This window comes from Salarias fasciatus, chromosome 16 (genome assembly GCF_902148845.1).
Source record: "Salarias fasciatus chromosome 16, fSalaFa1.1, whole genome shotgun sequence".
NCBI lineage: Eukaryota > Metazoa > Chordata > Actinopteri > Blenniiformes > Blenniidae > Salarias > Salarias fasciatus.
The window spans coordinates 33,202,800-33,224,571 of NC_043760.1; the positions used below are offsets into that span (position 1 = coordinate 33,202,800).

General features: G+C 46.2%; 1 protein-coding gene across 4 annotated transcripts in view; it reads right to left on the minus strand.

Moving 5' to 3' along the window:
- The window catches only part of LOC115403590 (synaptotagmin-like protein 5), a 49,937-nt gene continuing 28,165 nt past the window's right edge, over positions 1–21,772 (minus strand). The window contains exons 5-18 of one of the 4 annotated variants that reach the window (XM_030112542.1): positions 21,467–21,584; positions 19,877–20,020; positions 19,681–19,789; positions 19,471–19,579; positions 16,254–16,354; positions 15,702–15,797; positions 11,865–11,930; positions 8,363–8,541; positions 8,038–8,140; positions 7,779–7,940; positions 7,510–7,618; positions 4,632–4,770; positions 3,821–4,029; positions 1–2,615 (exon numbers count right to left, since the gene is read on the minus strand). In XM_030112542.1, coding sequence (XP_029968402.1) covers positions 2,473–2,615; positions 3,821–4,029; positions 4,632–4,770; positions 7,510–7,618; positions 7,779–7,940; positions 8,038–8,140; positions 8,363–8,541; positions 11,865–11,930; positions 15,702–15,797; positions 16,254–16,354; positions 19,471–19,579; positions 19,681–19,789; positions 19,877–20,020; positions 21,467–21,584 — 1,787 coding nt within the window. In that variant the 3' untranslated portion in view covers positions 1–2,472. Of the gene's footprint in view, positions 2,616–3,820; positions 4,030–4,631; positions 4,771–7,509; positions 7,622–7,778; positions 7,941–8,037; positions 8,141–8,362; positions 8,542–11,864; positions 11,931–15,701; positions 15,798–16,253; positions 16,355–19,470; positions 19,580–19,680; positions 19,790–19,876; positions 20,021–21,466; positions 21,585–21,772 lie in introns of all 4 variants that reach the window. The other 3 variants (XM_030112541.1, XM_030112545.1, XM_030112544.1) reach the window with 3 other exon arrangements.

Genomic DNA, 21,772 nt, shown 5'->3' on the forward strand with positions numbered 1-21,772 from the left:
CAGTCTATGGAAAGATGTGTTTATTTCAAAATATTCTCGTTACACATTTGGGACAAAATATGCTTGAAAAATGTGATATTGATGCTTTGAAACCAGACACAACAGAGAAAGTACATGCTGCACACCAAGAGCTCCTTCAGTGATCGGGCATCGCTGCAGCTCGTCGGACACGCGGCGCCGCACCGCCGCCGCCGCCGCCGCTTTGGGCGGCTCGCAGCACACCGCTTTGCCAAGGACCAAACATTGGCATTCCACAGGAAAACTGGTCGGTTCGACTGGAGAACTGCTTCTGTGAAGTGATTCATCTCAGGACGGAGTCTGGCGGAGCGCCCCCTCCAGGCCACAGAGGCCAGGTCGCTGTCTGACTCTCTCCCGCTCATTACTGGAGGGATGGGAAGGGGTCACCCCCCCCCCCCCGAGATGAAGGCAGCGCGCCTCGGAGCCCCGACACTCTTCAACATGCAGGACTTCTTCACATCACACCTTCCTCTACAGGTGAAGGGATGTCAGTATCAGTGCTTTATCGTCACCTCTTTTTTTTTTGTTCTTCTACCTCGGGTTCGTCTAATACCATGCAGTTTCTAGGACCACACTGATACAGTGTTAGGCTCATTTACATTGAAGCTAGTCTAAGTTTGCACTTTGTCTAGTTTTTGTGCTACAGTTTGTTTTTTTTTTATTCCTATGAAAACCAAGGGTGGAAAATAACTTTATCCGAGTACTGTTCTTTTCATGTCACGGAGGATCCATGCAATCTAACAGTACATGTGAATGTGTTTCTTCTTTTTCTTTTTTTAAGTTAAAAATAACCAATTTTAAAGAAATCCACTGAAGTTACCAACCGAGAAAAAGCTCAATTAACATCTGCAATACCACTTTCAACCACAAGATGGTGCAGTGAGTCATTCTACACACTTCTTAGTTTCAATTAGTTCATAAAAACACAAAGTAGCAACAGATCTGAACACAAATTGCTATACCTTTAACAAGGAAGTGCAGGAATAAACACAAAATTAATCAAAAAGTCAAATTGAAATTTCACAGTATCAGCAGAAATCCACACAAGCAAATGCAAGTTTATAGAAAATGTCAAAAATTGTCTTTTATGCCCCTCCGGTTATCTCGAAGGAAATCCTCCAACCTTTGAGGAGAAGTTGGAGGATCGTCAGCTGATACAGCCCAATTCAAGTCCTCCTTAACCTTTAAAAGTCACTCACTAAAATTCTCAAAAGGGAACCTTTTAAAGGGTAATTCAAAGATTTAAAGCTGAAAAATAACAAATGTCACACTAATTATGACACATTTGTTTATCATCAAATCAACTTTAAAACTAAGGAATATCAGGTCTATTTCATGGTTTATAGTTAAAAAAATGATGTCTAAATTTTGTGTTATTTGCAGCACATTTGTCACATTGTGCGCTAACCGAGCAAGAGGAGCTTTTTCCAGGCAAAGCGGCAAACCTTATGCTAACATGAGAAGGTTAACAGGAGGCGTTTCGTGGTAAATCATTGTTTACATCATTTCTAAGAATCCCACAACAGCAGCACAAATTTCAATGCGCTTCAGTTCCTGGCAGTTTGCAATCAGGAAGCAATCGGCGACGCCCTGTTCTGACGTTTGTATTGAATGTTGGTTTTTTCCTCACGGCACCATCTTATTGTAGAAAGTGGTATCATGATGCTGGAGGGGCTAGGACGAAAAGAAATGAACAGGATGGTTTAGTTTTTGGCAGTTTGGTTAGTTCGAGTCGATTTCGGTGCATTAATCGACAATGACACAAATCACACCTTCGATAAGTGACTTCACCAAATTTACTCAATATTTCTAACGTCCTGCTGCTTCTATGAGTTGTAATGATTGTCTCATTATCATTTTTTTCTAGAGAGGCCAGTAATGACAGTTTCATTACAATCAGGAAGGTTTAGGCAGAAAGAAAAGATCATCAGAGGCTTTGTAATGTTCTGAAGTGAATAGAAAAGCTGCCTCTTCAGTGATTATACAGCATGTGAGTCCTCCCAGCGCCAGAATGGGAGCAGTACAAGGAGCGGTCACTTTCCACCTCGGGACTCTACTCTTCATGAGGAGACGGGTCTCAGCGTCACATGTGCTTCACGTCGCTCGCTAATAAAGGGAATGTTCGCACGTCGCTGACGGCGGCGCAGGGCCGCGGCTACATGCAGAAACGGCCCTCGGAGACGAGGACGGACGCGCCGGGAGCCGGCGTGTGCTCGCGGGGCGGTACAACACGTGGCTTCCATTAACGGCGGAGGGCCACACGTGGATGAGCGTAAGGCATGACTGGCTGCTGCAGACAGAAGGATCGAGCGGGAAAGAAGAGGGCAGGTTTTTTTTTTCCTTCCTCTTCTCTATTTTCCTTGGCCCCTCCAACTCCCACTTCTTTCCCATATCTCTTCCCCCCTCTGTTATTCTCCTCTGTCCCGCCGCCGGCCTGCGCCGCGTCCGTCCGGCTCATGTGCTGCGCCTGCGCATGCTGGACCGCAGCATCAGCGTGCACTCGTGAGGGACTTCTGGGTTCTCGATCATGCGCTGCCACAGCCGCTGCTCTTCCCCGTACGAGTCCATCCAGTCCACCTCGTTCCCGTAGCTCTTGCCTGCAGCCGAGGAGACACGGACACAAAGTGAACACCAGTCCTCTCAGTCGTGTTGATCGTATTTCATGATCTCTCGATGCTCCAGACGTCCAAACCACTCCGCTGTTTGCCTCAACCTTCTTGGGGTTTTGTGAGGAATTTCATGGAAAAAAAAAAATCACACTCCTAAATAATGGAAAGATGTTCCAAAGCAGAGAAGTGGGCCCCACTTTCCATCGTTCACTCAGTGTGTTTTTCTTTAAAATATGGTTTAGCTTTGTCATGTGGAGGAGGAATCAGCTCTGTTACGCCGCTGCAGCAGTTTGGCTGAAACAGCGTCAGCTTCACCAGGCCAGAAGCTAATTTCACCTCGTTTCCTCCATGCCGTCGATTCAACAAGGTGCTGGAAACATTCCTCAGAGGCTTCGATCGATACTGACATGACGGCACGGTGCAGCTGCAGTTTGAGCCCGCCCCAGCGGAGACGTAATGGATTATGATGGGCTGACTGTGGGGGCGCTGGGAGTCCAGCATCGTCGTCATGTTGGCTTTGAGTGATTGGAGCTTTGTGGCACGATGCATTATCCTGCAGGAAGCAGCCTTCAGACACTCACATGCTCTCAGTTGGTACTTAGAGAATATCTAAAACACCATCACACTGTAAGGAGGGTGGGGGTTAACCCTGACCCCAACCCCGAGGGTTTGGCTGTCATAAAACCTGGCTTCAGTTTCCTGTTTCAAGCTGACATAAGAGATGACCTTTTGTTGCAAAGTCCAGCTCCGCTGTGCATTCACAAGTGATCTGCACATGGAGCGGTTACTGTTTCCTCTCCAGTCTGCTCGTTCAGCATCATAAACGAATCACCGCTTTCCCATAAACCTCCAGGAACACACACCTCAGCACGTCATTCTGATCACATCGGCAACATTTGACTTTGTTCAGATGTGACAAGATTTTAGTTTTTAACTCTGAAAGTCCAGATAAAGTTTAGTTAGAAGGAAAAAAACTCAATGATGAATTCTTCCTCCAGATACACAGCTCAGCATCCTCCCTGCAGCCTGAGCAAAGCTCTTCAGCCCTTCAAGGACCGAGCAGCATTTCAGAGGTTTTAGCTCCTCATTTGAAATTCTGAGCGTCGCATTGACCTTTAAAGTGAAGAAAATGTGTGTGGTGTGTGTGTGTGTGTGTGTGTGTGTGTGTGTGTTGTTTTTCTGTGTGTTCTCACCCGTGCCGGCCCCCAGCCGGACCCCCCCCAGGAAGACGTTGCTGGCCAGAGCCTCTTTGTCCCACACGGTGAGCTCCAGGCAGACGTTGTTGAGGTCGCCGGGCTGCAGGCCGCAGTAGGTGAAGGTGTGGTTCCACTGCGGGTTGACGGTGCGACGCTCCACCGCCGTCTTGTGCTTGGTCGACTTGTTGCTGTCAGGCAGGAGGTACCTGGGGGAGGGGGGCACCGAAGTAAGAAGCCTCTTATGATAATGACAAAACGAAACACAAAAACACAAAAGGTACAGAGATGCTTTGAAAATGAGAAAGAAACACAAAACAAACCAAAAATAGACATGAAACCATCATGAAAAGACAAAATAACTACACACACACACACACACACAACAAACCATCACAAAACTACAATAAAGGGCAGTTAAAAAAAAAAAAACCTCACAAATGTAAAAATTGAGACTAAGAGGAAAACAGTAAAAACTTATGAAACCAAAACCACAAAAACAAATCTATAGTGTACGGATAGATTACATTGTAAGCAACAAAAAAAGAAATAAGCCAAATAAAAAAAACCAAAAAACAATTTAACTACAAATACAAAGATGTAACAACAGCTTATGCAATACCATATATAATTATATTCTATGTGAGCCATAAATATCACAAAATGAGCCTTTTGAAGTGGTCAGAATATCAAATCCAGTATTGATGATGTGGAACTATTTTTTTTTCTGCAAAAATGTCTAGAAATGACTGTGTTGGGTTTAAATAAAGCTGAATTGAATTGAATTGACAGAATGAGAGGAGAGCGTCACCCTTTGACGAACGGGTCCGAGGTTCCTCCGGACTTGACAGCCGTCAGGTTTTTGGCTCCTTTGACCAGCAGCTCCACCATGCCCCCTTTAGGCAGGGTGAAGCTGCTCGTCTTCTTCCCTCTCAGGAAACTCTTCTTCACTGTGGCGACGAGGCGGAGAAACACATCAGAATCACTGCCAGTGCAGGTTCAGCCTCGTTACGGCCTCTACGCCGCATCGTATTGTTTCAGTGAGGAGTTTAATAAAATCATCCCAAATTCTAACGTGAACAGACCCCAGAAGTTGTTTTCTTTAGCTCATTTTTATCTCACAGGATCTTATAATCCTTCCTGAATGTGTGTGTTTTCCCCCTGAATAAAACGGAGCAGCCATGACTGGTGTGCTTCACTCTTCACATTCATCCGGTAACTCGTATCGACTTCCAGACCTGACAACCAATTACATTCAGAATAATGAAAATAATCGCGGCACCACACGTGAGTGCTTTAATTAAGAAGAGCCACACACGACGAGCCGTCTCTCCGAGGAGCACAGACAGTGTGAAATATCTCCTCTGTGATCTCCTGCTGCGGTTATTAACTCTGAACTCCGCTCAAGACGTCAAACGAAGCTCAAATCGCCTCTAAATGAAGTTGCAGGTATGTTGATGCCTTCTAGATTTCAGCGGTGACCTTTTAACTCGCAGTGGCGAGGGGGAAATCTGTCAGCATTAATGAATCAAAGGGCGCCGTGAGGGTCAGAGCGGCATCATGTGCATACTAAAAAAAAACAAAAAAACAAGAAAATCCCTGTAACTGAGCTGAATCTATTTTATAATAAGCTCAGACTGAGCAGAAGAATCCAAAATGAATTTATTATTTCTGGCTACCTTTGCTGGATGATTTATCCTTTAATCTGCATCATGGTCAGGAGTCTGAGCTGGCAAATATTATACAGCAGCTCATAAAACCAAAGAAAGACACAACCGCTTCCTGACAGGAGTTACAGGCTCCAGGTTGCACCGCAGTTCGCATTAATGTCTGAATCACTGAATAAATGTCCGGGACGGTGGAGGGGTGCAGTGAAAGGTATTAGAAATATGTTTTGTGAACAGAAGAGCAGAATTACACAGCTTCAGGGTTGGTGGTTTAATCCCATTTGCAGTGCTGTGCACAACAGTACTGACAAATCATGTTTTCAGGGGGGCTCATGTCTCATCAAGGGGGGCTGAGACCCCCCTGGCCCCTGGCCCCCCCATAGTTCGCATCCTGAGTGAAAGTATCTAATCGCTCGGGCGCCGCCCCGAGATTCGGAAACAGAAAAAAAAGGCTAAATAAACTCTGATACTAAATGATAACGTCCTGACAATGTCTGTGCCTCATTTCCTATAAATAACCTGAAATAAAGGAGCAGATAAACAGTCTAGAGAGCCGGAGAAGCTTCTGGAGGATGCGTGGATCAGTGCGGCTGCCTGGAACGAACACAGCTGAGCCCAAATGTAGCAGGAGAGAAGAGCGTTGCATCGTGATGAGCCGCACAGCCGACACAGACAGGCGACACGGGAGGCATGGACAACAACAAGAACACTGAGGTTTTGCATTTTGTTCCCTACTGTATCGAAACCGAACCGAACCGTGACCTCAGAACCGAGGTACGTATCCAACCCAGATTTTTGTGTATCGTTACAACCCTAATATCTATATACATATATATATATATATGTATATAGATATACATATATATATATATATATATATATATATATATATATATATATATATATATATATATATATATATATATATATATATATATATATATATATATGTGTGTATATGTATATGTATATATGTAAAGCATTTTAAAAAGTTTGAATTTATAAAAAAAATGAGGCTAAATAAGTGTCAACACCACGGTATTTTCAGTGTGCCAGATAACGGTGACATGAGCTTCGTTTTCCAGCTGAATTACACTGAGTTACATCACATATATTATATGACACATTATATGACATTATTGCCACCAAGGAGCACTGCAGAGCGTCGGCGCAGATCCCTCCTGTGGCCGTCACCGTCACACTCCTCTGTATCACTCTGCTTTGTGAAAAGTGTTGCGTTTCCTGTCGAGCTCTTCTACTAGGAGCCTGACTGTCAGCCCAGTAAGGTTAATGAACTCAGTTCATCCAGGTTTACTGCAGGGAAGCGCGTTACTCTGTTCCTGTGATGAACCCTGATTATCAGCGTGAAGATACTGTGGGCCAATGGCTGGAATCTGGCGGCCCACGGGCCGGTGATTTTTGTGATGTTTACGCTGCCATCTCTCATTTCTTTAATTTAACTGAACTGGATTATGCAGGTATGATGTGCAGTAGAGGTGAGCGTGCAGCTTCTTGCACACAGAGCTGATCGGTTCACAACCAAAAAGACGAAGACGATCTTAATGTCCTCTCTCTAACAGCTGGACTGCAGTCCAACAGCAGCAGCTTTTGCAGTAATTGGGGAAAAAAATCGGGGAAAGTCTGAAAGTGTTTTAGCCTCTCTGCAGTCAGATGGTTTGAGAAAGTATTTAATTTTAGATATAACTGGGTTGGAAGCTGTTAAAAATGTCCCCGTTAGCAATCAGCCAGTCAATGGTGGGTCAGTCATTACACCAAACCCACGCTGTGGAGACAAATGCTGTTGAAACGTTTCGAATTTACTGAGGATGCTTCCAAAACCACGGTTTTGGACTTCCTTTTTTTTATTTATTTATTTATTTTTTTTTAATTTTAACTAAACTTCACATACTCCTTCATATCACGGCTGCTATGATCAATCACCTGTCTCCATTTCACCTTGACATTTCACCTAAATAAGGAGTGGAGAGGAATTACAGCGCAATAAGGTCGATATTAAAGCACCTTGTACTTGGTCCAGAGGCAGCATGAGGTTCTTCTCTGCAGGAATGTACTTCAGCACCACCGTCAGCTCCCCTTTGTACTGCATGGTGGAGTCCATACAGCTCTCCATCTGCAGCCAACAGGTGAACAACAGGAAGAAACAAATGACGCTGTGTTGATCTCTGCAGGCTTCCTGCCCCGTGCAGACCTGTCAGCCATGTTTAGCAGCAGAAAAAAACCCAACATCCTCAAAAAGAAGAACAGTAAGTCATGCTGATTCTGGCTCTCACCTTCGGCTGCAGAGTGTACCAGTCCTCCATCTGGGAATCAAACTCCCAGGAGTCAAAGGTCAGCTCCACCTCCCCCAGGAAGCTGTTGTGTCCGAAGCGGTCGTGGTGCCACACGGACACCTGCAGGGTTCGTGTCTCCAGCTGCGAGTGGCTGATCACATACTACAAATGAGAATAATCAAAAACAAAAAAACTCATCAAATGATCCAACGGTGTGTTCGGATCGCTCAACAATCTGATGTTTTCTTGATGCACGAACCCTCAGATTCTCATTGAAGACGGGGTTGATGGTGTTGGCCTTGATGCTGGTCTTCCTCTTGCTCTGCCGGGACGTGTCCGGCAGCAGGTACGTCTTCACGTAGCTGCCGAATGAAACACACAGTGACCCAGTTCAGCAGGACGGGAACACTCACTATTCTCCCTCACTCCTCCTAACAGACTGCAAAACAACAATGAAGACAAAACATCTGACGATAACTGGCTTTGATGTGTGTGTGTGTGTGTGTGTGTGTGTGTGAGTGTGTGTGAGAGAGAGAGAGACGCAGACGTGTGTTTTCCAGTGGTGTGTTTGCGCTCGCTCTCACGCGTCTGTGCGTTGCCGCCTCTCGTCCCCGGTTGCCAGGTTGTGGCACTCCTTCACCAGGACGTTGAGGGCGCCGGTTTTGTAGCTGTAGCTGATGTTGAGCAGGATCTCGCCGCTCACCCTGGCGTTGCCATAGTCACCGGTCTCGCTGTACATGCTCATCATGCTGTTTATGCTGCTCTGTGAGGCCGAAGCCGGAGACGTGGAGGTGGGGGAGGAGGAGGAGGAGGAGGAGGAGGGCGGGGGGGGAAACAGAGGCCGGGACGATGAAGAGGGCGACACAAAGCTGATGAAATACGGCAGAAATAAAGCTGCTCTTCACGGACAATAAAATGTGGCGGCGGCGGCCAAGGCTTCTCACTGAGGTTTGTGTCATGCCGTTACAAAATGAAATGCATTCTGTCGGCTGTCAGGACATGAAGTATCATTTGTGTTCCAGCGAACAGGGATCACCAGACTGTAAATTACCGCCCCGAGTGAGAAGACGAATTCCTTTCAGGAGTGACTCACAAACGTTATCAGATGAGAAACGGCACAGCTTTCCCGCTTTTTGAAGAATAAAAACTTGATTTCCATCAGGGATGAATGGACTGAGGCATAAAGGAAAGCATGAAGTGACACTGAAGACACATGGAATTATATTCAGAACGTTCTCGCTTTTCAAAGAAGTTCCTTTTAGAACTGTAAAAAAAAGGCAGGATGTGAAAATGAAGTAATTCCACTCTTGAGCATTAGGTGGCAGTAGTGAGATACTTCTCGACTGTTTTGATATTTACAGCTCTCTTTACTCGTCAGTCTGATAGACTAGGTGCTGCGGTCAGTTTTATTGATGGCAAAACGCGTCAAAATTAATAGAATGAGGTCCGTTTTCAAATCAAAGCCAATTGCTTTTGCGAATTTGTTTCAGAAAAGTTTTGGATTGACATCAACGTTTTGAAAATGTCTGCTTACAACAGAAATGGCAGAAACATTGAAAACAATGCAGTTAGCATGCAGTGCCACGAGGAGGTGCTGTTGTTTGTTTTACCAGCTAATGAAGCAAACTGAACTGTTCTTCCAGGGGAGTTTCAACTTTAAAACTCTTGCAACAAAATGAAAAACACTTAAAGCTGGTGTCCGGAGTTTCCGTTCGTTTCCAATGTATGAATTGTTTTTTAACAGAGCTTCAATGTGTCAGTCTGGTTCGATACTATAGTATAATATTAGCATAAAGCAATATAAAAATGTATTTATGAGCCCCGCCTTCGTCTCATAGACCCCCATGTTATCCGAAAAAGCGCCGGTCAGCTTCAGCCAATAGATTTCGAGCTTCCGCCTTGTCCTGCTGTCAATCAAAGTGTGGAGCAGCCAGAGAGCACGGCCGCTCGCCCAGCAGAGGAGAGTTAGCTCTGCAGCAGCCGCCGCGCTCGCCTCGGATATATCCACTGTCTGCTGAACATCCACCGTAAACAGCTCAACATGGAGGATGCTGTAGGACTCAGAGGCTCTCATTTTCACCCAACAGATAATGCGCGTGCACAATTAAAGGGGCGTGGCTTGGTCACTCATGAAAGCAGAGGGAGGGGGACCTGAGACATTGGATTAAAAAAACCTCTCTCTCTCAAAACTCCGGACACGAGCTTTAAAGGTGCATTAAGGAGTTTTTCAACTTTAAAAATACTTATTTTCCACCATAAATATGTTACAAATATTCAATGATGTGTAGAATGTGCCCTGACATATTCATTGCTCGTACCGCTAACAGCGCTAAATTGTCACTTAAAAGTCACAGTGCCGGTCCGGCACCAGAATTTTTTGACGTAATGTGCTCTCCCGCTGGCCTGAATTTTAGCTTTCGTTTTGTCCGCCATTACTCCGCCAGATGCTTAACGAGCAACAACTGAGCAGTATTGAGGATGGCTCTTCCAGAAAGTGAGAACAGACTGGCTTCTAGCACTGCAGCTCCAGCACAGACCCACCAGGCAGAAGACACTTACATTTTACTCGAGCGCTACTAAAAGAGCAAGGAAGGAGTTCCCCTCTTCCGTGCACGTACATGGATGCAAGCCACAGGCACGAGTGTTTCACTAAGCTGCAGTTATGCCCAAGGCCTGCAGGGGGTGCTGTTTTGCATGGAACATGCAAACTCCTTAATGCAGCGTTGCGTAAACACGGCCTCTATTTGGGTGTGCACTTTTTTTTTTGTATGTTTTTTTTATTGCAACCATAAATCCTTTCAACTCACTTTCAACCTGACTAACTTTTATGCCAGTTGTCTGCTCCCAGGATTATAACCTGAGTTCTCAGACTCTGCAGCACTTCATCCTAAAGAATTTATTTCATAACTTACCTAAAAGAAAGTTCCAAACGAGAAAATATTACATACATGTAAGTATATTTTTATGCGACTTCCATTGAAAGTCATTGAGAAAGGAAAGCATCAATATTAAACCTGTGTTCTTTGGGTTATTTATGCCTGTAGTTTACTTTGTTAATCTGAACTTTTCCTTTTTATTATTATGATGAAACACCAGCTGGTTGCAGCAGATGTTCTCCACCTCTGAATCAGCTGGTGAGATAAAGGTTTCCTGTGCCTCCACATGCTGGACGGTTCTGGTCCTTGCTCGACATGCTTTTTAAATGTCTTAAAAATAATGATGTTGTTGTGCCTAAAAACCGAATCAAAGGGAAATTCAGCCTTTGAATCTGGAAGAAAATACCCATGAGAGCTGTCAAAGTGCTTCAAACAGCTTATTTTAACAGACTAATGGCTCAAACTGTTAAAAAAAAGAAAAATTGAATGCATGAGTGCTTCACTCAGAAAAACATCATAACATTATTAATCCCTTTTCATTTCTACCACGAAACAGAGAAAAATGAAGGCTACTTCTGTCAAAAAGCAAGCAGAGTGAATGAAATGGACATGGAACACAAAAACAGGAACATTAATAAAATCCTAAAAAGCCACCAAGCAAAATGAAGCTGCGATTCATGCAAACTTTTTATACGTTACTATGAAACTTATAAAGCGCAGGCCACATTTTACTGCCTCCCATCGTGCACCTGCAAAACCTATTTCACCAAGAAAAGGCTTTAAATCTTTTAAAACCACTGCAGGTAATTAGGTCTGGCAGGAAGCAGGGAGACATGAAAGCTGCAGCTCAGGACTGTAAATAAAACAACAACAAGCCGTAATCCGGCGATAATAACAACGCCGTACAGGAAGCCACCAGTCCAGCCATGCCGTGCTGTTCATCACTGGAAAGTCTGCTGTCGCTCATTTCCTGCGTTATGAGTGGCGGGTTTAATGCGAGGAGCCACATTAAAGAGATTAGTGCACAAACACATCCTCAACATGCAGATATATTCACATGCTGGAATATTCAGCATCAATCTGGATATATAATTGAATGTTTCATGGATTATTGATGCTCCGGCGCGTTGCCGCTGCTGCACCTCCACTCCTTCATGGCGTAGAGGTGAATATAAATGCATGCACAAAGGCCCAGAGATGGGAGACTTACAGTCTCAGCGTCCGAGTCGGGGACGTTGAGGTACCCCCACCGCCGCTCTGAGCCGGGGGTCGACGACTGGATTCGTTTCAGAGACAGAGACACGAAGCAGTGATGAGAAGAAGCAGAAGAAGAAAGAGAGACGGAGGGCTTTTTGAAGTGTTATCGATGGAGGCAGACCCTCGGCGCGGGCCCCGGCTCCAGCAGGAAACCCCATTACACACGGTTGCCATGGCGATTATCAGAGGAAACCACGGCGATTACAACTCATCTGGAATCAGCTGTGAAATCAACATGGAGGCAGTCGACATGCGAGGAGCGTGGCGAATCCCGCCTCTCTCCTGCTGTTTCACTGCTTCTGGACGGTGATCAATCCATCATCAAATTTTCTTAATATCCAGGAGCTCCTTTCATGCAGGTCGGTACAATTCCAACTTTTAAGAGAGGCCCACGAGGAAAGACGAGAAAAAAACCTGATAATTACAGCCAGATAAAGGTGAAATCAGGAGTATAACAGCATGCATCTAAAGATACTCATTAGAGAGGAAACAGACAATACTGTAACGGTGACAACCACACACACTCATACTCACATGGACACACAATTTAAAGCCAAATAACCTGAAAAGCATGTTTTCGCACAGCGGGAAGAAACCAGAGGATCTGGAGGCAACACGCTCATGGAGAACATGCAAACTCCTCAGAAAGGCTCATGAAACAGGATTTACAGACTGGCGTGAGAGCTCCGACCCAGTCGATGAAATCAGTGTCAAGATGGAAAACAGTTCAGTTAAAACTCTAGAAAAGAGGTTTGCATTGGAAGTTCAACATTCGTCTATCACGTGTCTCCTTTCCATCGACGTTCACGCTGCTCTGATTCTCTTCCTCTGTGGTTTACGGCTGACGCTCCGACCGCACTTCACTGAGCTTCTGTCCACGATAATGCCGTCGATACGGAACGTGGAGTCACTACTCTGACTTCAAGCCACTTTCAACGGCGTGTTGAAGGATTTTCAGCATCACGGATTTTAACCATCGAACGTTTCAGCCTGAATCATTTTGACTCAGTGTTTTGCAGAGGATCAGCTGTTTTTCCTTCATTTAAAAGCTCTACGGAGCTTTGAGTGTCAACCTGAAAAATTGTCCAGTTTACTGGATAACCTGCTTGCTCAAGTGGAAAGTGCATGTTTATTTAATATTATTTAATATTATTTAATATTATTTAATATCCCTAATGTTACTATTGCACAGCAGTGTAAGAGTGCAGTGTGTCACTTCATTAGTCGAGTTAATTGGATCCTACCTGATCTTGTTTAGTGGCGACAGGTGAACAGAAAAATGACTAAATATTGCAGCCGGCTTATTACCCACAACTGATAAAACAGAGGGTTACGCTCTAGTGAAGAGTCTCAGCCGCTCTGTTGACAGTTCCACAGATTTGTCTGTTCAGAGACGAGAGTTCACTCATCAACGTACGATCACCAAGACGATCAAATGACGTATGAAACACAGCAGAGCATAAACTGCATATAAATGAAACAGGAAAGAACACGAGCTCAATGAAACCCTTGAAAAATAACCAACAGATAATGAAAGCAGCACCGATAAGTAAACGCCATTAACGCCACGCTATCTGTGCTGCCATTATCGACGCCCGCCGCCACACCGTGATTCATACCACAATGAGCAGAGTGCATTAAAGAGAAAAAAAAAAAAAGAGTGAAAGGCTGGACGGTCTGCATAATCACGGCCTCCCTCCGCTCCCATTCGCCGCCATGACGGACGCTCGCCTGGTCTCAGATTACTCTCTCATTAAGGCTCAGGCGCAGCCAGCGGGGAAACACGATCGGAGGCCTGACGTCGGCCTGGAGTAAGCACTGCTGCTATTTGAATAACTGGATTAACCAGAGAGCTGCTCTCTCGTCGGCTGAGGGGGACGTTTCAGGAAACACTTCACCGAGTCACGAGTAAACACGGGAATTCAGGTCAAAGGGAAAAAAAAGGGTCACAAGTTTTGTTCAAATAACTGATAATTAGTACTTTATTTATTGTTCTAAAGAAGCAGAGTTGCTTCTCCAGTTCGTTCGGTCTGTGTGCAGCAACTGCACTGTTTTGTTATTGAAATGTGGTGAATCAGTGGAGATCACTCATTAAGTTCAGCTGTAGTCACAGCGGATTGGCGGAAGATGCTCTATAATCTAAATGTGACTTATTCATGAAGAAAACGGAGTCACGATCAGGATTCAGAGAAGCTCAGATTAAAGGAGATGCTACTCCAGCAAACATCAGCTGTTTAGAATTATATAATGCTGTCAGTTTTAATCACATTAATCCTGATTACTACATGGAGGGCTGTCCATTAGTTTTTTAAATTGCGAGGGTTAGAAATGGGCTCAAAGTAAAGAAACAGGACAGAAAACTCTTGTTTTTTCATCCCTGTGGAGTGCAGGTGAATTATGAGGAGTAGATTCTTCATTTGAAACTTGAAAATGTCACAAACATCCTCCTGTGTCCGTCTACGTTCTGGACTGTTCGACACAGAAGGAGGAAATGGGACAGAGGAGTTAAAAAGAGGGAACCCTCAGAATGAAACAGTGTTTGCTCAGAAGCTGGATTATCCTGCGTCAGAGCGGAGCTCTGAAAAGACACATTGCTGATAGAAAACGCAGCTTCTTGCCGTGGAGGACTTATGAATGGGTTTCTTTGACTGTGACCATCTGCTCCATAATAAACATCGGAGAATCCAAAGCAAAGCAGCACAGAAACATGTGGGAAAGCTGGATGGCTGGCAGCACAACCATCTGCAAACAAAAAGATGGCCTTTTCTGAAGACTTTGAGGTAAATATGTTCCGTATTTACAGAGAGCGGGATGAGCAGAGCAGACACGCCGAGAAATCCAACACTCTGGCGGCGTTCAGTTTGATCTAAAGCCAATAAGCGGAGAACAACACCGAATCCATTTACGGCTTGATTTGGCGTCTAAATGTGCCTCATTCTTCTGCTTCTAATCCTCATTTTATCCGTTTATCACAGCTCATCCCTCACTTAAACTGAATTAATAAAATGTGTCCTAATAGCTAACCTGATTCACGCCTCCCTGATGAAAACACAGCCAACTGCGCTTCAGAGGAAGAAGAACATATAAACGTCCAAAAAGACAAGGAGTGGAGTTTAGTTGGTCAAGTCTTTCTCTGAGACTTTCTGATGAAATACAGCCTTGTTCTCATCACGCTCCACCTCTCGCTCCACCTCCATCACATCCGGACCGGGTGTTTTTTACAGACGGAGAACGTGTCTGAGATGAGAAGATGTTCCTTTGTGAGCTGAATGTGTGTGTGTGTGTGTGTGTGTGTGTGTGTGTGTGTGTGTGTGTGTGTGTGTGTGTGAAAGGGCAGCGCCAGATAATATCTGCAGGTCTGTGTCTGGCTTTAAGTTAATACAGGTGAATAATGTATGAGGGAGAGATCTCAAAATCTGCCCGAAAAACCGCAACGCTTCAAATCTCACCATCGGAATCAATATTACAGATTTATTTTCTGCACAGAACCCGAGACATTTGCTTCATTAACTCACACAAAGCAACATTATGCTCACTGACAAAAACCAAAAACCAGAAGCTCTTCTCTTCACATCACCTTACTACAGCTGAGCGAAGTCAGTTTATGTAAATGTTTCACGGCGCTCGAGGCGTTCGTGACCCGACGCCTCACAACATATTTACACTGTCAACACTGAAACACACACTCCTGCATCAGGAGGTGACTTTATGTGTATGTGTGTGTGCAGGAGGCATGCAGTCCTCTATACGAGCACGTGGACTTCTGGGTAAATGTGGGTGCGGACCTCACCGTGGACACGGCGCTGCTGAGGCGCCGGCCGGGGGACTGGCTGTGGGCCGACATCAGGGCGTCGATGTCTTCCTCGGCGTCGTCGTCAGAAAACTCCTGCAGGTGAAAACCGTCTCGTCTGAGTAAACACTGGACTACCGACCGGGGATTTCAATCTGCTCTGCAAACTGAACCACGAGTGGAGTTCAGTCAGAATCGTAGAGGGGAAACAAACAAACAAACAGAGACGAGGCAGCGCCGCCTGTTCCCAGCCCACAGCCGTTTAGATGGTCGTCATGCTCTTTGAAGTGAGCTCTGAAGAGGAATTAACATTCAGGCCCACATCTGACACCTCCTGTCCACTTCACCACTTCACCAGCCCACAGATCCACGGATGCCGGGCCTCATGCAGTCACACCCGACGCCGACGTGGATTTACAGGAGGTGAAAGCACACTCCCAGTTTTCAGAGCCATCAGGGTGAATTTGCTGCAGAAGTGAAGCACTGGAGCAGCGGAGGCAGCAGCGGAGGCGGGAGGCGGGGGGCGGACGGAGGGGTGGGTGGTGCTCTTACCGTTTCGTTGAGTCCGGGAACGGAGCGGCTTCTGAGGCTGAGGGCGTCGTCGCTGGGCTCAGACCCGGGGGCGGACAGGTCCATCTCCGAGCGGCTGTGATCTGGAGCAGGAAGTGAAGGAAAAGCCTCGTCTTTAGTTTTGTGCCACATAGGAGCAGACGGGCTGGAACACCGAGCACGGCGACGAACTACAACTTTCTGAGACTTTTCTCTCTTCTACTTCCTGTTGTGGCTTCCTGGAAGCGATGAGGGATTTCACAGCAGGATCGAGCCACAGAGGTTTGGCTGGACGCTCGACTTGGCACATGTTTCACATTGGATACAGCTCCTGAACCTGAACCTGAACCTGAGCCTGAACCTGAACCTGAACCTGAACCTGAACCTGAACCTGAACACTGACTGTCTACCCGACTGCTACACAAACAAGCAGCGAGCGATTCATTAAAAAACTCCCTGCTGGGACGCAGAGCTTGTTTCTCGGGGCCTGATTTACTAAGAATCTGTAGATTGCACACACACATGCACACACACACACACACACACACACACACACACACACACACACACACACACACACACACACACACACACACACACACACACACCATGCTTTCACTTTGTGTGCATTTTGCGAATGATGCACGCAAATATATATATTAATCTATTAGCATAACTCCCACCAGTATTTTTGCGCGATCTGGAACACACACCAAATATTCATGAGGGAAAATGTGTGAAACAAGACAGTGTGTTATTTTGGTGGAAGAGCCTTTAGCTATCAGGCACCATTTTTATGGAACCAGCTTCCAAGTGGTGTCAAAGAGGCAGACACAGTCTCCACATTTAAGGTCAGGCTCAAGACGTTTCTCTTCGATGCAGCCTATGATCAGGTCAGCTAGGGATTCTAAACTAAACTAAACTAAACTAAACTAAAACAAACCAAACTAAAGTAAACCAAACCAAACTACAGTAAACCAAACTACAGTAAACCAAACTAAACCAAACTAAACCAAACCAAACTAAACTAAACTAAACTAAACTAAATTAAATTAAACTAAACCAAACCAAATTACACTAAACAAAATTAAACTAAACCAAACTAAATTAAACTAAACTAAACTATACTAACTAAATACTAGTTTAAACAGTTAAGTATCCACAAAGCTGCCCCAGGAGCTAGAATGCTGTGGGAAGTACGGTGCACTGAGCCCTGTCCTCTAATGTCTGAATGTTATTCCCTTTAGTCCGTTCATTGCTTTTCACCTGCTGTCCCCCCCTTCGAGGGGGAGTCTTCTCCAGTTTCAGTTGCTGACTCCACTATTACGAGGGCCTATGAACAAGCTCCGTCCGGACCGGGAGGACACCCCTGTCGGTCCTGCCCGTGGACTGGCTTCGGTTCTACTGCTGGGATCCGTGGTTCTTGTGCTGGACCGTCCAACGAACTGTCCTCAACATTGTCCTAGGCTTTACTTCTTATTGTCTCATGCTAGCTGTTGCCAAAGCTGTCCGTCCCTGGGAGAGGGATCCCTCCATACTGTGGTTCTCCCCAAGATTTCTTCTTTTCCCACTGGGTTTTTGGAGTTTTTTTCTTGCCGGATGTGAGGGTCGAAGGCGGTGGTTGCTTCGTTTTGTCTCGTTACTGTAAATATTGACATATTACCATTATGCTTATTCACTGTTTTTACTTTTACCGACAAATGTAACATCTTGAAGCCTCTGAGGCAACTGTTGTTGTGATACTGGGCTATACAAAAATAAATTGATTGATTGATTGATTGATTTTCAGCATCCGTCCAGTTCTCAGCGTAACCTTTTGGCTGATCACCTTCAAGTGTATGTGTGTGTGTGTGTGTGTGTGTGTGTGTGTAATATCACATTGGTTTCAGTGCATCAGGCTCTTGGGGTTCATATGTCATCTGTGCTTATTAGCAGCGCTCCAGGCGCTTCTGTTTCCTGTTCTCAACAGGAAACAGAAGAAATGGTGCCGTTTCCACTAAAATATAACATGATATGATAAAGGACAGTAAACGTTTAAATTTAATGATAAAATAACATGAAACTGTGTGTACGAGTGGGGAAAATTCAGCTAATAATGTTTCTTTTCATTTTCTAAACACATCTTGATTTGTAAATGTTTGAGAAAGTGTCTGTGACCTGTGAATGTTTTCACCGTTAATATGTGTATGTTTGATCGCTTCTGTGTGTGTGTGTGTGTGTGTGTGTGTGTGTGTGTGTGTGTGTGTGTCTAAATGTACCACAGTGTGAAACAACCAGATGCAGGAGAAGGTAACCATCAGAAAGTGGTGAAAATCAGTGGGAATCAGCTGACCGAGGACTCAAATAAAGCCATTATTTTATATTAAAGCCCTTGATTTCACATTTCCGTCCCCGTTTCAGTGTCTCATGAACTGTACGGTGGAGATGTGGAGCTGGATGGAGCTCAGGTATCTCTGGATCTCGTTCATGAGTGATGGGAGGAATCGACTGGAGGAGATTCAGACAGGAAGCTGCAGTCTGAAACAGCATTCTCCTGATCGTCCGTCACACCGGTTAGAGAGACGAGCAGCAGTGAATTGGGGCTGCCGCTGTCACTCCTTCACTTCACTTTTCCCCCTAAACTCATCCCTCTAAAGCTGTACGATGCAGCGATGCACTTTGGATGATGCTGTTGTTGTTTTCCTGATGGCTGCACGGCGCTGGGTTTGTTGTTTTTGCGCAACACAAAAAATGTCATCTTACTTAAAAGACAGACAAAAAGTCTCCACATTACTGGCCGTGTGTCTGGCAGCTGCTCAACAGCTGATGATGCTAATCAAAGCTCCTCCAGCGTCGCTTCTCAGAAGCGGTTCCGGGCAGGGATAATCGATCCGACACCGGGAAGGACGGCGCGCAGAGCAACATGCTTAAAGAATGAGGAGAGGTCAGCAGATGAACGAGGCGGTCAACAGCGGTGAGGGAGTTACGACGTGAACAGAAGCAGCAGCTCCCCTCTTTGTGAGGTGCTTCGCAGGCGGAGCTGCTGAGTGTTGTTTCATCGGCCCACAGAGGCGACGCTCCACTGCTGAGCGTCGCCTCTGATGTGATCCGCCGCCTCTAACACTTCCTGAAACTGTGAGTCAGACGCCCAAATGTTTGTGTGTGAACTGCCAAGCTGTGAAACCGCACTCAGCCACTTCACCGTGGGAGGAGGGCAAAAGAAAAAACAGGAGCGACAGACCCGATGAGACGGAGGCCCGGGACACCGAGATGGACGGGGCGCCGCCGTCTTTCCTCTCCGACGCGCCGTCGCTGGAGCGTAAGCTGGCCACGCTCTCCGCGCCGTCGGGCTGCGTCCACAAACAGTCCCGTGTTAGTCTGTGGTGTTCTGACGCCCGGGGCCGGTGTGTGTGTGTGTGTGTGTGTGTGTGTGTGTGTGTGGGTCGCTGACCCTGACCCTCCGGCTGCTGCTGGGAGTGGACGGCTTGTCCGGGGTTTGGGCTCGCAGGTTGTTGGGCACCGCGGGCAAACCGGAGGACTCCAGAGCCACCGCCCCGCCTCTGCAGGCAGACGAAACCCAGAGAACAGCGTCAGCCTCCTCCCGTCCGACGCACCCTGCAGGTAAAGGCCGCGCTCTGCTCCGACACCTGTTGGAACGAGGACTCGGAGCGGAGCGAGCGCTCCGGACGCTTCCGCCGTCTCCGTCGGAGGCAGACTTCACGCTGACGCCGTCCACTCCGTTCTGCGGCTTCAGGTTTGGCCGGCTGGCCTTTTTATCCATCTTCATCCTTCTGCACACACACACACACACACACACACACACACACACACACACACACACACACACACACACACACACACACACACACACACACACACGTTTGTATTTCTATCCTTGTGGGGACCTTCCATGCATATCTAACTCCTAACCCCAACCCTAACCCTAACCCACACCAAAACAAAGCGTAGCCCTAAAGAAATGTTTTTGACCTTTGACTTTTTTCAGTAACAACAACATGGTCAAGAAAACACTGTTTCCCCCCATGGGGACCCAAAAAATGTCCCCACGATGCACATCGTGCAGGCTTTCCTATCCTTGTGGGGACATTTGGTCCCCACAAGCATAGAAAAACCCGTACACACACACACACACACACACACACACACACAAGCTGTCTGCCGTCCGCCGTGGTGAAGACAGACCTTCTCGGTCAGGACCGTCAGTGCGGCTCTGCCGGGAGCCGCTCGGTCGCTACAGGAGCATCTTACTGCTGAGACAACACTGAAATGATCTGTACCGGATATTTTACGTGAGGGGTTTGTGTCAATAAAATAAGTAGCAAGACTTTCAATCATTGTTGGTTTGTTGGTCAGAAATGCTGAAACATCTAGAAGAGTCAAGAAGGGTAAAAAATACCAAAACAGCCAATATGAGCAGCAGCCGTGAGCCTCTGTGACGGTCGTGTAACTTCAGCATTCTCGCTGTGGCCGCTGGATTTGTGTTGTGGCTGAGCTGGTCGAGTGGGGGTTGAATGGACAGACTGGACGCGTTGCATGGCGGAAATCACTGTGAGTGTGACTGCAATCGCAAACTCACGCTGCTGAAGCCTCGGAAAAGTCAAATGCATCTGTACTCCTGATCAGACTTTTGTATTCATGTTGTGGGTTTTGTATTTTCTACTTCATTGTGTCTTTTTCCATTTGTGCTGTGATTTCTAAAGTTGTATTTTTTGGAGGTGTTGAATCTGCACCAGTCATTTTGTGACTTTTCAAAATGTGTGTTCAAATATTCAACTTCAGAGCATCAAAACAAAAAGAACTGTACAAATATTCACAGCTGGACTACAAAAGTCTGATGACTTCCAGGGCTCAGCAGGCAGTGATCCCATCAAACAATAACAGCTTCCTGTGAAGCTGAAGCTGAAGCAGCGGGATGAAAGTCTTTCAGCCCTCCTGACATCTGCAGATGAGCAGAGCTGCGCTGTTTTTGTCTTGAGCAGCCGTCAGACGGAAGCTGAGATGAGGTGTGATGTTACAGCCACAGTCCAATTACTGTGATACCAAATGTCTTCAGGCTCCATGAAAAAGAACGGCAAAGCAGCCTCCTCTTGATCTGTACAACACTCTCACTCAGAATCACGCTGATGATTCCCCGTCCTCAGCTTCCTGCACATTTCACCACCAGCAGCTCAGCAGGTAAACGGCCGCTGCGGCGCCGCCGTCAGTTATCTGCTCACCCTTTCCTGCGGGCGCCGTCGATGACGCTGTGCAGCGCGCTCCTGGTGGATCGCGGCGCTTCGGGTTTCTCTGGCTCAGACAGAGCTGGCTGGTCCTCCGGCGGCTTCTCTTCTGGGGCTTTTGTTCAAAAAACATGAGAAATGTAAGAAAGCTGCACTGATGCAGTAGATGATGGTGCGCTGTATCATTAAATATCAAACCTGGAAACACAGTCCCAGGGTGGTTCATCAGAATCAGAGCTACCGGCTCGTCGGTTTCAGTCCTGCTCAATACTTTGCATTGTTTGGGAGTCAATTTTGAAATGG